The sequence below is a fragment of the Periplaneta americana genome, chromosome 2 (assembly GCF_040183065.1).
Source record: "Periplaneta americana isolate PAMFEO1 chromosome 2, P.americana_PAMFEO1_priV1, whole genome shotgun sequence".
Classification (NCBI taxonomy): Eukaryota; Metazoa; Arthropoda; class Insecta; order Blattodea; family Blattidae; genus Periplaneta; species Periplaneta americana.
Window position 1 is genome coordinate 116,707,239 of NC_091118.1, and position 16,525 is coordinate 116,723,763.

General features: G+C 36.2%; 1 protein-coding gene across 6 annotated transcripts in view; it reads right to left on the bottom strand.

The window, feature by feature from the left end:
* LOC138694541 (organic cation transporter protein) overlaps positions 1 to 16,525 on the bottom strand; it is a 146,745-nt gene that overhangs the window by 61,375 nt on the left and 68,845 nt on the right. The window contains exon 1 of one of the 6 annotated variants that reach the window (XM_069818370.1): positions 7,711 to 7,835. The exons of the other annotated variants lie outside the window; for them this stretch is intronic. Coding sequence (XP_069674471.1) covers positions 7,711 to 7,719 — 9 coding nt within the window. The 5' untranslated portion in view covers positions 7,720 to 7,835. Of the gene's footprint in view, positions 1 to 7,710; positions 7,836 to 16,525 lie in introns of those variants that run through there. 6 annotated transcript variants of the gene reach the window in all.

The window sequence follows — 16,525 nt, forward strand, 5'->3', positions numbered from 1 at the left end:
ATAATGAAGAGAGCGATAAGAAAGTATGTAAGAGAGTATACTACTGGCAAGACCATGTGGGACCAACGCATTAGGAAAAGAAGCAGATGATGTCCAAGGAGAAGGTGGTCGGACGCTTCCCAGAGAGACTGGAGCGCAGTGTACGAGAACAGAGAGGGACAGGCAGGCATGGAAAAGACTGGAAGGAATTACGAACACTATGTAAATTGTGTATAGTTGTGTATTGTTTATATAGTTCTTTTGTATGTGTTTAGTTTGGATAGTTTGTTTACGTGTTTAGTTGGTATAATTTGTGTGTTTAGTTGTATAGTTTTATTGTCTTTTTAGTATGGATCATTTGTGTGCTTAGTTGGTACAATTTGTGTGTTTAGTTTGGATAGTTTGTGTGTTTAGTTTGGATAGTTTGTGTGTTTAGTTTGAATAGTTAGCTTGTGTGTTTAGTTTGAATAGTTAATTTGTGTGTTTAGTTTGAATAGTTAGTTTGTGTGTTTAGTTTGAATAGTTTGTGTGTTCAGTTTGAATAGTTAGTTTGTGTGTTTAGTTTGGGTAGTTTGTGTGTTTAGTTGTATAATTTTATTGTCTTTTTAGTGTGGATCGTTTGCAGTGGCGGCTCGTGGGTATTGAATTAAGGGGGGCTGCATACAAAAATAAATCAAGCAACTTACTTTATTTAAAGATTAGTTCCATGCGCCTTATCTTTCAAGTTGTGTTTAAATAAGACAGGCTCATGTTAGTAGATTTACTGGCATTTAAAAGAATCCTGCGGACAAAATTCCAGCACACCGGAGATGCTGATATAACCCCTGCAGTTGCCAGTGAATTTAATTTTTTATATACAGATTTGAACTTTAGAAATATCTAACTGGCGATGTTGTAGTTGGTTGTATAATATATCTACATGATACATCAATAAATTAAAAAAATAACTGAGCCAGAAATTGAATTCAGGATCTTCAAAAGTAAGCACAGGGCGCTTGCCTCATTTATTGTGACGTTAGATGTTTCAGATTCCATTATGGTTTGAAAACATTCTAGCAATGGCTCCTTCTCATGAACAACATTTACTGTTCTTAGTTTAAATCCATCTTGTTGCCCCAGCTGATGGAATTGTCTTTGAAACACATTAATCTAATACAGACTGTATGGAGATCGAGAGACGAAAACAGGGACACTGGATAAATTATCAAAAAATGTGCGAGCCTTTGTATTATGTTTAGCGGCTCTTTCCATTATGAGGTTCAACTGATGGGCACTTAATTTCACATTTTCTCCTGAATTGTTAAGGTACTGAACTGAATAGACAGAATTAAACATTGTTGCACTTGTTATACTCACAACATTAAAGAAAATGTATTTAAAACTGCGCGCTACTGATAAACTGCTGCAAATTTTGCAGCGCCTGGAAACTCTGGATTCACGGCAAGGGGCAGCAGGAAGGAGGGGTAAAACTAACGCGCAAAGCATCTGAGATGAGACTGGCAGCTCCAGGGGAGGAAGTGGCTTCACTCATAGTCCTTGTCTCTGGTTTCGCTCTGGCAGCACCAGGGGAGGAAAGTGACTTCACTAACGATTGCGTGCACGTCATTGAGAGCGAAATTTAAAAAAAAATTCGAGCTGCTAAATAGAGACTGTATAATAAATGCATTTCACAACATAAAACGAGACAAGAGCCACAAATGTCTGGGGGTGCTGCAGCTCCGCAGCCCCTCTTCGAAAGCCGCCCCTGATCGTTTGTGTGTTTAGTTGGTACAATTTGTGTGTTTAGTTTGGATAGTTTGTGTGTTTAGTTTGAATAGTTAGTTTGTGTGTTTAGTTTGCATAGTTCGTTTGTGCATTTAGTTTGAATAGTTCGTTTGTGTATTTAGTTTGAATAGTTAGTTTGTGTGTTTAATTGTATAGTTTTATTGTCTTTTTAGTGTGGATCGTTTGTGTGTTTAGTTGGTTCAATTTGTGTGTTTAGTTTGGATAGTTTGTTTGTGTGTTTAGTTTGGGTAGTTTGTGTGTTTAGATTGTAAATGTATAATGTAAGCTCTCTTGGACTAACTCTCCAAGTGTAGTAGACCTTCAGCTCACCTTACATTACTTTAGGATTTCGTTGCTCTTGTGGAATTTCAGGCTTTTCATATTTCATATATAAGCAGACATTGTAAAATATAGACATTACAGTACTGCACATGAAAGCTGTGGATCGAAAAACAAATTAATTTAAAGTGAGTGAACTTTAAATGCAATGGCCAAAAGAATGACGTGTAGATATAAAATGGGTTGGACGTTGTGTCCGTAGAAAACGTGTATTGAAATATACCACAATAAACCTGTGAGAAATGACGTCTAGAGTTCGAACTTTCCTGTTATCATCACACTTCTGCTTAAATTTTTAACTTTTATACCTACATAATAGCACAGTCATGCGCGAGGTCACTGTTTGTCAGGGGCGCTGACAGCATAAGATTCCAGCTCGAGTGCTCTTAGTTGATAATTTGTATTCACATAACTTGGTATGTAAGAAGTGTGTACACATTTCCTTATTTTTGTGAGATTTTAAAGGGCGGTAATACGAAAACATACAATTGGTAGGGTACAAAGGGAGATGGCGACCGGGTATATGTAGGTCCTTCGTTATCTCGTGAAATCTATTTGCACATGAGAAGAAAACTGGGCTAGGAAGCTTCCCTCCCTAGTAACGTTTTCACTTTAGCTAGCTAGCTCACTTACCCCGATCATAAGATTTTTACTATGTGCTACGGCGCACGCATGCATTGGTTTCATGGCCTATAACTCAGTTAGTATAGTAAATGACTATAGGCTGGAAGGTTCCGGATTCAATCGAGGATGGTAATGGGATTTTTCTCTTAGTTAAAACTTATAGGACGGCCTCATATATCAATTTGAGGACCAGGACTATCCCGGGGTAAAAGGTGGTTGAAGCATGGTGTCGACCACACCATTTCATTCTAGTACAGAAATAATGAAAGCATGGAACTCTACCTCAATGCTCACCATGCGCCTTCTTGGTACGTGAAGGAGGTACCTTAATTTTTTTACAACGCGGATTATCGATTAAGGAGCAGATTCCTCCATTGTAAGCACAATTTACTGAAAGGGCCCAAGATTTGTGGCCACTACAATTTCAATACTTCTGCAATGAAATTTTCTAATTACATAACTTAAGAGCATTGTTTCAACATCTAAGACTCGCGTAACACTTTCTCCATGTGATGCACATACAGTATAACAAGGTGAAGTTGTTTCTGGTAGGTAACTAAATTTAAAGTAGTAAAATAGTAAAATACCTTTGAAATTACGAGTTTTGCAATAATAATAATAATAATAATAATAATAATAATAATAATAATAATAACAATGATAATGATAATAATAATAATGATAATAATAATAATATTGATAAAAATAATAATAAAGATAATATCATCATCATAATAATAATGTTGTTGTTGTCAAGGTCCGTCGATAAGTTAGGTCTTCGCACGCCGCCATATTTGCGCCGTCTATTCGGTTTGTTTAAATTAGGTTGTGGAAGGAATTTGTGTTAAGATTTATATATTTCATAAAATAAGTTTTGAAAATGCCTGGATGTGCAGCCCCAAATTGCTCAAGACATTCTAATAAAGGTTTTCGATTATTTGTCTTTCCAATGCTTATACATTGGTGGAATGGGAAGAGAGGACCTGACTAAGAGCTGTTCGACAGCGACCTTGGTTTAGTCAACTGTCCGAAAACAGGTCTGACCCTCACAAGTGATACCAAAAAACATCCTTATGAGCAACTAGGCCAGGAAATAATGAGGTAGGGTGGCCAGTTCCTTTTCCCCTCCATTGAATACATCGCCAATTAGTTACATGTTACACTAATCAGACTTCAGATCAATATAAACAATTGTTCTTCCTCTGACACATCGTCAAGTGAGATGTACGGCCTGATAATAGAGGTACATATCAGGCAGAATCTCAACCAGAGGATGGTAATAATAATAATAATAATAATAATAATAATAATAATAATAATAATAATGCAACTGTTTGCAGCTTTTCTAATATCAAACCGTAATTTCATGAAGTGCATTGAAGTATTATTTTACATAAATTTGGTAGTTCGAATTCCAGTGCCGAACACTTGACGACAAGACATTGGTTCTTCTCGACTGGTCTAAGGTTATACATGTTCAACTGGCTGGTATCGTTATGGAAATTTAGGAACAGGTAAGATTATAAATCAAGATGCTACCATTCTTCTTTCACATGTTTCCATAATGGTTATGGCAATGACAGATGTTACTGAGAGTTGCAAACGAAGCAATTATAGTACTGAACATTTTTTTAAATGTTTATTCGCTTGACATTCGAGAAAACTGGCCCCGCTTTCTGTTAATACAGTGACATCGTCTACGTGCGCTATTGTCACACAAGCGATATTATTCGTACACAAATGGGAGTAAATAATAGATGCGAGGTGTATAAAGAAAAATAGTTAATAACTTAACATAGTGTAATTCTAAAGTACTTAACTGCGGTAGTAATTTACAAACAAATTCAATTCTCTTATTTTATCATCATCATCATGATTATTACCATTATTATTATTATTATTATTATTATTATTATTATTATTATTATTATTATTATTAATTAGGATTTCAAACAACCAATTTTCGTCATATTGATGGGTGTCTTTTCGACTGTCAATTGCATTGTTGTCGTGAGATTGATTTCATGAAATGAGGAAGCGAGCAACTATGAAGGTTCCGCGATTGGGTTTTTCAGAGGTTTTTCCCCAATTGTAAGGCGAATGTCAGGTAATATATGGTGAATCTTCGGCCTCATCTCGCCAAATACCATCTCGCTATTGCCAATTCCATTGGCGCTAAATAAACCAGTAATTGATATAGCGTCGAGTCCCGCTCAGGCTTAGAATTCATTGAAAAATTCGTAGTGACAACTTTTTATCTTCCTTTTTGACTTTTAAACCTTGTTCTTCCTCGTAGGTTCTTTCTCGTATTTTATTTAGTGTTCTTCCTCGTAATTTTTTTATCTTCTTCTTCGTCTTTATCTCATGTTCTTCATCGTAGACTACTACCTTTTTCTCGTTTACTATCTTATGTCTTTCCCTGCCGAATCTCATCTTCTTTCCTGTCTTCTATCACCTGTTTTGCCTCGTAGACTTTTATCTTCTTTCTCATCTATCTCGTGTTGTTCCTCGCAGACTCGTTGTATGCTCTTTCTTCATCATCATCATCATCATCATGATCATCATCATCATGCACTATTTTTCTTCCACTCCCACTTCATCTCTATCTACCATTAGCAGACCTATTTGAATTCTTTCATTCATTCCAAGATTCATTATTGTATTGTGTTCTCTCCAGGTGTGAATTTCACGTGGGTGTCAAGTGTTGACATCACAGACTAAGACAAAATAACTCCTGGCATGTGGAGCGTTTGACAGGATTAATCTTTATGACTCCTATAAAACTCGATGTCCAAGGTCTCCGCAGTTTATTCGACAAGCAGTGTTAATTTTTATGACGTAGCTACAATTGTGCAACTTAATTTGTACCGACACTTACAAAATAAATGTGGCACGGTGGCAGTTCCTCGTTTAGATAATCGAAGATAAAGTGATATGGCGTAAATGGGAAATTAATGGAATTGGGTGACAGGAAAACTGCGTCACGGCAACCTCCTCTGCAAGGCATTGCATTTCTTTGTCTTTTGTAAAGAGACGTTAGAGAATTTGGAGTTGAGTACCGGTACTCCAGATGGTTAGCAGTAGGAAGGTATGAAAATTGAAATTAATTAATCCATATTCGATTTTGGTAAAGCAAGCATATTAAATTGAGAAAATCCAATTTAAATAACTGAATAAGCCACCTTAGCAGCTCAGCAGAGCACAGGCTCACGATGGCTGCAGATCTGGGTTCGAATCCCAGTGATGGCGGACTCGTATTTGTAGTAGATGAAGCCAAGGTTCCTGAGGGGTTTTCACAGAGTTCTCTCGTTTTCCTCCATTATTCCACCGTTACTCTTCATTTCAATATTCATTAATAGTATTTTAATAGTATTCACCCAAAATTCTCTGGTTGAGGAGCGACCTGGCTGAAAATTATCACTTATCAGACGGTACACGTCACTTAATAATATGTGTCAGAAGAAGAACAATAGAACAATTGTTGCATACATATCTAGTCTGTTTTGTTTTTAATCAGTGATGTATGAAATGGAAAGGGGAAAGGAACTGGCGACTCCACTCCGTTATATGCTGGCTTAGTTGGTGCATTATTGGCGTCACATGATATGAGGTTCCAACCAGTCTTCGGTCTGCTGGCAAAACATATAGGCTACACATTCACCCAAAACGGTGCAAGGCGATGTATTATCGTGATTGGAGTACAGATGGCATCAGTCTGAGGTGGTTTTGTACGTTTTCGAAGGTTGAGAGAAAGGCCATTCTAGTGGGACTCCGCCGGAAACTTAAGATGTGAAGGCTGAATCGACAAATGGAATCACACAGCTGAATCACGATATCTACAAAAGTGCGACTATTCGGAATCTTTGTGTGCAATTGCGGATGACAGTACTTGATTGACATTTTTTACCCTTTAACCTTTGCTAATGTTACGAAAAACTTACGTTGTTCATCCCTGAAAAATTTTCTTAAGTCCTTTATGTGATACAGTTGATCGAAGTGAGACATGTAGTCTTTAGGCTAGAAGCTCACATAATTATTGTTAAAGTTAAGTGTCAAAATCTCTTGTGAGGACGCGTACAAATGAATATTCTAATTAACCTTCCCTCATTGATTCAATAGAGTCTTCAAACACAGTTCCCGTTATAAGGTGGTAAGGTACAATAAGCCCAATAGAGAATGCCACTTCTCCGTACAAAAGAGGAAAAAGTAACATAAGTACGTAATTCACTTTATATTATAACCTAACTATCTAACAAAATCTAAATTTAAATTAAATAATCAAAATAACTAAGAACATTACACTTAAAATTAAAAAATTGTAATATTTAATAATATCAAAACTCAAATTAAATTTTCCAAATATTTAAGGGCAGCAGTATTTAAATATAATACTGTAGCGGGTATAAACATTCAATAGTATCGAAATTCAACTGACTAAAACATTTAAAAATATGAACACTGAAATTATACAACCCATCTGTAAAACTAAATCTGAAATTAAATAACCTAAAGATCCCGTAGTGTCAAAATTATTGAAACTTACATGAAAATTAGTTTTGAAATATCAAAATTTAAAGAAATGTTCAAAATATTTACATACTACATCAAAATCTAAATTTAATAATAATTTAATTATTTATTTATTTAATCTGGCAGAGCTAAGGCCAGTAGACCTTCTCTTCCGCGCAGCCAGACTCTAATTCTAAATTAAATTGTTAAAGTGTATAAAAATATGAACACTGGTATTTAATCCTCAAATCCAATAATTTCAACTTCAAATTATTACATAATGGAAATCTACAATATTATCAAGACTAGCATTACATAACATGGATACCTAACCACATTAAAACTAAAATTCCCTAATAAGAAGCGTAAGTTGAAGATACTTAATGGATAGAATGATAACGGAGACAATGTAATGTGCTTTTTACAGAAAATATTTCATAAGTTACATAACTATGTCTATGAATCCATGTCTCTCATGTATGAAGAATTAGTTACCGCGGTCATTGTCGGCAGCGCGACGCAGTTGACATCAGAACAGATGACAATCGTCTAGTCGGATTCGCGTCTCACACAGAACTGATAGACACGATTTTATCTTTGTCTCCAGTCCTTAAACTAATGACGCGGGCCTGAACTTTCATCCCCCGAGATTAACTGAAAGTGTAGGCGTCGAGCTTTCGCGACTGCACCAGACTCCTTGGAGCGACGCGACGCGCATATCAATCGAAGAGACTTTGAGTAGGGTTAGTTACTAATTGCGGGAATCGAACCCACACTCGAGCCCAACTTCGGATCGACAGGCAAGCGCCTCAGCCGACTGAGCTACGCCAGTGGCTCAAGATAATAATAATAATAATAATAATAATAATAATAATAATAATAATAGTCTATTTTTAACATGCTTGAATTACGAAAATCTATAAAAAAAATTCCAGCTTTCTAACAATTTGTTTTTGAAATGTGTGTTTTATAAGCATATTTAAAAAGAAATCATATGGTATATTACAGTAACTAAAGAAAAAATGTACACTCTTAAAAGTTATGATTCAAACCATAAAATATTCCTAAAAAAATTGCATCAAATTACGACTGTAAATTTTTATGCATTTGCAATTTAAATATTAGCAAGTGTATAACGATAGAAATAAAGAGCTCATAGAAATAAAGAGGCAGAACTGGAAGAGTAAAATAACTATGATGAGAAGCCATTTTGTCTGTATCTCCGTAGAATGAACATAATTCTCTTTATAATTACGACTTAACGACAGTTTATCTATTAATAATACATTAATACTAACTTTCGTAACAATAAAACTCAATGGGTATACGTATTCTTGAAAAAGCTCGGTCTATATAACCTATTGTACTTTCAGTTGTAGGCTAAGGTACAACAGCAACAGCAACAACAATAACAATAACAATAACAATAACAATAACAATAACAATAACAATAATAATAACAATAATAATAAATACAACAATAATAATAAATACAACAATAATAAATATTAATTATTATTAAATTGTATTGCTGTCACTTCATGGATTCTTGAAAAACACTCCTTGCAACTTTTATTCTTTTCGGTCGTGCAGTATTCATTTTTTGAATCCGTTTATATTTAGAACATCTTACTGGAATGACGATATTCCCCCCTCCTTTGGATAAGACTTCTCTATGTTCTTATTTAAAGTATTTTTCTTCCATTTATAGAATAGAAATTAAATTGTCTTATGCCTTCGCTTTTACTTCATGTTTGTATATTTCTTCTATGATTTAGTTGCTGTGCTATTATATAGCCTAAACTACTCAGGGATTCGTGATATTCGTCTGTAATACTTAGCTCAAATTTTGTTCTTACGTTTTTTTTTTTATTAATTTCACTTATTCTTATTTAAGTATACCTGAATTTATTCCAGATCGTTATCATTGTAGGCTATGACTGAAGTTCTGCGCGTCATTTGATATGGAAACTGTAATTGGAGGATTAACAAATTTTTAACTGTGGAGGAATTTTGTGTATCTTCTGTTTTAACAATTATTTATACAACGGTTTTTTTTTCAGATTCACCGATCGACAGAACTCCAGAGATCGGTCATTATTTTTCCATACATTGCCACAAGAGCGCAGCACTTATCTGCGACAGCTAAGTATAGCGTGAATTGCCAGCAGGTCTGTGCTTTACAGAACGGTTGAAGAGCAGTTTTCTTGAAATAGTCTTTCCTTGTCATTCTCATATCATTGCTTCATATTGAAGAGCCACTTAGATGATCATTGCAATTATTATTATATTTTCATTCATTTCGTCATTCAGCAAAAGAAATCAGAGCTGCCTGGTTGTACATAAGATGTCAGACTCCCAAACGTCCAATATGCATATTAATAGACTGACTACAGCATAAACTCATTTAAATGGTAATAGTTATGTAACTTTTGCGTAAAGTGGAACTTTTGCACAAGCGGAAAGATTCTCACCACGAGTTGTAAACTCGGTCTGAAATTACACAAGTTGTATACCGGTAGGCTATATAATTTTATTTAGGCCTATTACTGTAACAGGAAGACATGTTCTAGAAGAATTTATTCTGCTCTCATAGTAAAAACATCCTGCGATGATTCTGCGTCATTCATCCAAGTGTCTAATAGAGACGCGACGTAACGTAGACCTCTTTGCCGCCCTATATTTGTCCTCAGCGCACCATGGGAGGCGATCTACATAGCACCGCATGATGATTTTGTTTTATTTAGTCAACAGGTTTGAACCTCACAAGTGATACAACAATGCACCATTTATGACTCAACTAGACCAGGTGACCAGTTTCTTTCCCCCTGCATGATGATTAATGCAGCAAATTGTGGAAGAAACTTGAGCACCCCGCGAAAACCTATTACCAAGTTCCCTTTTTATCCATCAGAAACCCCATCGAGATTCGAACTCGAGTTACCAGCATTGAAAGACGACGCTCTAGCCGCTCGTCCTGTCTGTGAATGTAAGAATTTAATTTTGTGTACGTCCAAAATGTTCATTATGGAGTGAATAGGATAATTGTACACATTTATAATAGGCTCCCATCACAGTGTTACCTTGCTACAAGCAGTGTCTGTCATAACTTTATTATTCAGTATTTGTCTAAAAAAAACTGATATGAGAACCTATATTTGCAATTTCTTTGAGCGGTAGAACCAAAATGGTCCAATTCTTCCATTTTTCCTTTTGTTCCTTGATCGTAATGAATAATGATGATGCATGTTTCGTCCATTGTTACAGTGAGATCCAAAATCTTAGAAGAATCATAACCTATATATTACGGCGGCAAAGGGACTTGGAAATTTTCGTTCTGAGTTCTTTTCTGATCAGCATTTAGGCAGTGGTGCAGCAAGAATTTGGTTCTGTCGGGGGAGGGGAGGATTGAAAATATTTAAAAAAACTCACTGGAATACTATCGAAAGGCGTTAACCTACAGTATTTCATGATAGTGCCCTTCCACATACTGCCAACTCCGTGAGGAATACGATTCAGAGATTTGGTTGGGAAACGCTTCAAAACGCTTCAACGGAGTTTCGTTTTATTTCGGGATGGCTCTAGGGGAGGGGGGAGTTACCCCAAAACTCCCTTCGCTGCATCAGTGATTTAGGAATACGTTTAGTAGATAATTTTCTCATCCACAGATCATGATGTTCATAGGAAATTTTCAAAGTCTCTGATATACGTTTGAGCCTAATTCGTCGATCCTCTAAAATGACGTCATGAACGGCATCGATATTTTGCGTAGTGGTTACAGAAGCAAGCTCTTCTAACGTGGTATTTATCTTTGATCTCCTTATTTTCAATTCCACAATCGGATTTTCTTTTTGCTGGCGTATGAAGAACAAAGATCCCGTTTGATGTATTTAGCATACCCGCATAATTTCCTTGCCGGATTATCCTTAAAAAAAATAGGTCCTTTATCACTCACCAATACTGAATTTGATCGAAATTGAATTTATCTAATATAATTTCATTTAAACATGTTCTCGATGACGTCATAATTTGCAGAACATCAATTGAAAATATATTTTGTTTCCATAAAATTATTCCTTCTAAATATGTTTGACTTTTCTGGATTTTTTGTGCAAAATCCCCTCATTCGGTTTTAATTGCTATTATGCGTTACTTTTGAAACACCGTACATATCAATATTCCTTGGCATAGGTATAGATTATCACACTACTAATATTTCTCTTGTGATCCTATGTCACTTGAACTTTTCACAAGTCATTTTTAAGGTATTTTACGAGAAAATGAAGGCAAGAACGACATCACAATAATATATGGAAAAGTATTAAGGGCCCCATACACGCAAAGATTTACCCTGGAGGTAGGCCTAAGTCTGTCGAAAGCTAAATCCACAAACAAATCTCCTCTTTTATGGCAAAAAGTATCAAGCTTTTGGGCTCGAGATAAGTCTCCAGACTTCTACGACTGTTAGAAATTTTCCGATTGTAGTAGCAGAAACAGTAAACAGAAACAAAAATGGTTCTTCGAGCATCGAGTCGAGATTTCATTGTTACATTTTGCAGTTCTCTGTAGCGAAATAGCGGCAAGTTCTGCAAGTTCAGATTTAAGGAACTATTCTCATGGATTTCTCTTACAATTTAGAGAAATGTATAAATCATTTCCATGCTTATGGAAAATCAAACAAGTTATAATAACACAACAGCAAAACTACAGATAACCTATACTTCAAAAAAATCCAAATTAGTATTCTGCCTACATATATTTATAGGTTAGCGATAATGTTGTGAATATGATAAAATAAATGAACAAGATGGCACTTCATGTTAACAGCGATTGTCTTCCATATACCTATTTTCTTTCAGCGTATTTTCTTTATATGAATGCTGTGGTTTGTCATACAAACAGCGATATGGTTTGAAGGAGATTAATCTTTCCTCAAACTATGCAATTTTATTTTATTTCATTTGTTTCTTCCAGCGTTCTCCGATAGTGCTCTTTTTTATGCGCTTTCAGATAATGTTTCTGCTTCGATATAGTCGCCGACGTCACCGCAAACGAAAAGCTTGGATTATACAGGCTTCTGTGTTCACATTGTTGTTCACTTCTAATGTTAACGTTTACCAAGATCATTGTAAGTCTTGTATTAAATGACATGACCGCAATATTTTATTTAACGACGCTCGCAACTGTCGAGGTTACATCAGCGTCGCCTGTGTGCCGGAATTTTGTCCCGCAGGAGTTCTTTTAAATCTACTGACATGAGCCTGCCGCATTTAAGCACTCTTAAATGCCATCGACCTGGACCTGCGCAACTTCGCGCATAGAAGGCCAGCGCTATACAAATTGAACCAACCAGGCCGACTTTTCATTGCGAATGTCTCTTTTGTTCATTATAGTCGATTTAAACGGCTATAAAATCGTGATTATGAATAAAACAAGCTGTGATTCCTTAGATAATTAGTTCTTAATGGTTCTGAATTTAGACGGCCATGAAATCGTATCTTCTAACCTCTTTTTATTCAATGTAAGTTTGTGCTATCGTAGGAAAAACATTGTACAATATTCCTCACCACTGATAGACCAAAAATTTCAATAGTCCCAGTCATAGGATTGGGAAATCCCTCAGTAGCGATACATAATAGAGCAATTCCTAGAGAAAGATATATATTATACAGTATTAAAGATTTAATAGCTACCCAGAATGGTTTCGATCAAGTGTAAGACATGTGAAATTCAGATGTCTAAATAAAATTATTATCAAATTCTCATACTCTCCAGAAAAGTAATTTATTTAAACCTAGAAATTCTTTACTTCCTTCTTAAGTAAGAGGTAACAAGTGAGGCGCGAAGATATATATTTTTATTGAAGTGTCACTGATCGCAGATGACCCAACATAGCGCTAACAACAATAATTATTGGAACCGCTACGGTTAAAGTACCTTTGTACTTCGAAAACGGGACTAGCCGAAAGATTGGAGAATATGTAACAAAGTACAGTAATTAGCCTATCAAACAAACGTAACTATATACATTTTACAGTTATAGTATCAGTATAAGATTCTTAGGAAAATATTTGGGGCTAAGAGGGATGAAGTTACAGGAGAATGGAGAAAGTTACACAACGCAGAACTTCACGCATTGTATTCTTCACCTGACATAACTAGGAACATTAAATCCAGACGTTTGAGATGGGCAGGGCATGTAGCACGTATGGGCGAATCCAGAAATGCATATAGAGTGTTAATTGGGAGGCCGGAGGGAAAAAGACCTTTGGGGAGGCCGAGACGTAGATGGGAGAAAAGTATTAAAATTGATTTGAGGGAGATGGGATACGATGATAGAGAGTGGATTAATCTTGCACAGGATAGGGACCGATGGCGGGCTTATGTGAGGGCGGCAATGAACCTTCGAGTTCCTTAAAAGCCATTTGTAAGTTTGTAAGTATCAGTATCAAAGCTCTGAAACATATCGGTATTGAGTATCGAAAAATTATAGGATCGACACATCTCTGGAGGTTACTGTATAAATATAAAAAGATTTTCAGATTACATAATTCTCATAGCTATGGGGGAACTAGCATCAGTAATAGAAGAAATAAACCAATACAGCACGGAAATAGGTCTATATATTAATTCTAGACGAAGGCATAAATAGTATAAACTTAGAAGACAATAGTTGTTAATAACGAACAAACTGAAATAACTAATGAACTCACCTACTCAGGTAACATTTCATTACTGAATAAAACACCAAAAAATAAGTACTTACGCACTATGGTGCATATGGAGGACATAAAAATAATACTGGAACTTAAAATTCATCCTATTAAATAAAGGTTTCAACATAAAATTCGAAAAAAAATCCTGAACGAATGTATTCTGCCAAATCTCCTCTTCGTCTTTGAAGTCAATGAAGAAGAAAGTGAAAGCGATCCCTGATTAGATCCTCGGCATGGGCAATATTAATCTCCACTCCCATTCTTTCTCTTGCACTTTCATGTGACGCCTCTGCAGTGTAACTGTATCGTGCCGACCACATGGTCAGGAAAGTCCACAATGTAAGGGTCTAGTGTTGGTACAGATATACATTATATTTTGTGCGAGAGCGTGCGTATTTGCTTGCTTTCCGCACTAAACCAATACGCGGTAAGTGTGAAATACCACATTCAGTATTCCCAACGTAACACACATAATTTCCCAATTCTTAACGCTTAAGCGTCATATTCATTTTACTGCTTTAGGCTTTTAACATATTAATTTTAAAGACGTTCAATATACTAATAATTATAAATTGGAAACTTACCACTGCAATTTCACCTAAATTCCACTGTTAATTATTGTTTTTAAATATTTGCAAAAATTAAGTAAACTCTACAACACCACAAAAGTTACTGCATTTGTAATGCAAGTAACATTAAGGAAGCCGTAAAAATCAACAAGATTCCAGACTCATCATAGACTGGGGGGGGGGGAAAAAGACAGACGTATATCACGGCCTGCTGCAGTATAGTAAACACAGAAAACATTTTATAGGAACAATGTTGAAGCTAGATATATTTGTTTTCCAAAGTTGCCGTCATTGAACAGAAATCAAGATGGAGATTTCATTGCAAGTAATTAGAAATTCCTCTTTCAGGTATGTAATAAACGATCTTCGCACAAAATAATGTACGATACACGAGCGGTATGTTTGTTTTCATGTTCTCGGAAATTAAAAAAGCTCAACTACGTTTCGCTTTTTCAATCTTTTCCTCGAACATGAAAACGTCAACATACCGCTCTTGCAACTCATATTACTATTACACCGCATTTGGCTTGTACATCTGTACAAAAGGCGGAGGTAAAGCAAGACAAAGAAACATTTTTATGTCTGGACTTATTGTGTATCATTTTCATTTGTTGTACAAGTCAAAATGTACCATAATTTTGGGAGAAATCTACAATTTTAAGACGTAGATACGACATTCTCTTAGTGAAGATCTTTGCATCTCTTCTGCTGTTATATATCCCAGATGGCACCAGACGACGAAAGGGTGTGAAGCTCTTCCTCGTAGATTCACAGGTTCTCTTATCAGGTCATCACTCCACAATCCCATTGTGCGATAACTTGCAAAACAATACGATTGATGTGAGGTGAACGTCATACTCTATTCTGCAACAAATAAAGCACATACACCTGGATATTGTGTAACGTGCTTGATACAAGTGAAGACCTCTCTTAATAAAACCTTTGCACTACTAACTATTTTGACTATTATGACGGGCCATCGTGTTAATGGAGAATCTTCGGACGATGATGCACTTCTTAACAACAGAGCCTTCTGCATTATCTTGAACGCATTGTTACTGATACCTAAATATTTAAGGACCCCTTGAAGAGTGCGGAAAATTACACGTGTTACTGATATTACTAGGCGACAACATTTCTACATCGGTTATTTCTACCAAGTGTGTAATTTTAATTTACAAGTGAAAGTATTTCTTTTTTTTATGAAAACTGTTGGTTTTATGAAATTGTAGTTGTTACATTTACGTGATACAAAGTTCGTTATTGTTGTCCAAAAGTGTAATGTCTGTCATGTTATGTCCAGTTATTACTGCTGTCGAGCAGAATTTTAGTGAATAGTTTTTAGCATCTTGCATTGGTAATAAGGCACACTAGGTGTTAAAAATAAGTATGTGGATGTTAAGTCTAATTGAGCTTGACCTACAAGAATAATGAGGACGGGGAAGATAAAAAGGCGAAGGCGAAGATAATAGGGGTAAGACGAGGAAAATGGGCAAGACGAGGAGAACAAGGCGAACGTAAGGAACACTAGGAAAACGCGAGGAACACAACAACGCGAGGAACACTAGGAAAACGCGAGGAACACTACACAATGCGAGGAACACTAGGAGAACGCGAGGAACACTAGGAGAACGCGAGGAACACTAGCAAAACGCGAGGAACACTACACAACGCGAGGAATACTACACAACGCGAGGAACACTAGGAAAACGCGAGGAACACTAGGAGAACGCGAGGAAGACTAGGCGAACGCGAGGAAGACTAGGAAAACGCGAGGAACACTAGGAAAACGCGAGTAACACTAGGAAAACGCGAGGAACACTAGGAAAACGCGAGGAACACTAGGAAAACGCGAGGAAGACTAGGAAAACGCGAGGAAGACTAGGAAAACGCGAGGAACACTAGGAAAACGCGAGGAACACTAGGAGAACGCGAGGAACACTAGGAGAATGCGAGGAACACTAGGAAAACGCGAGGAACACTAGGAAAACGCGAGGAACACTAGGAGAACGCGAGGAACACTAG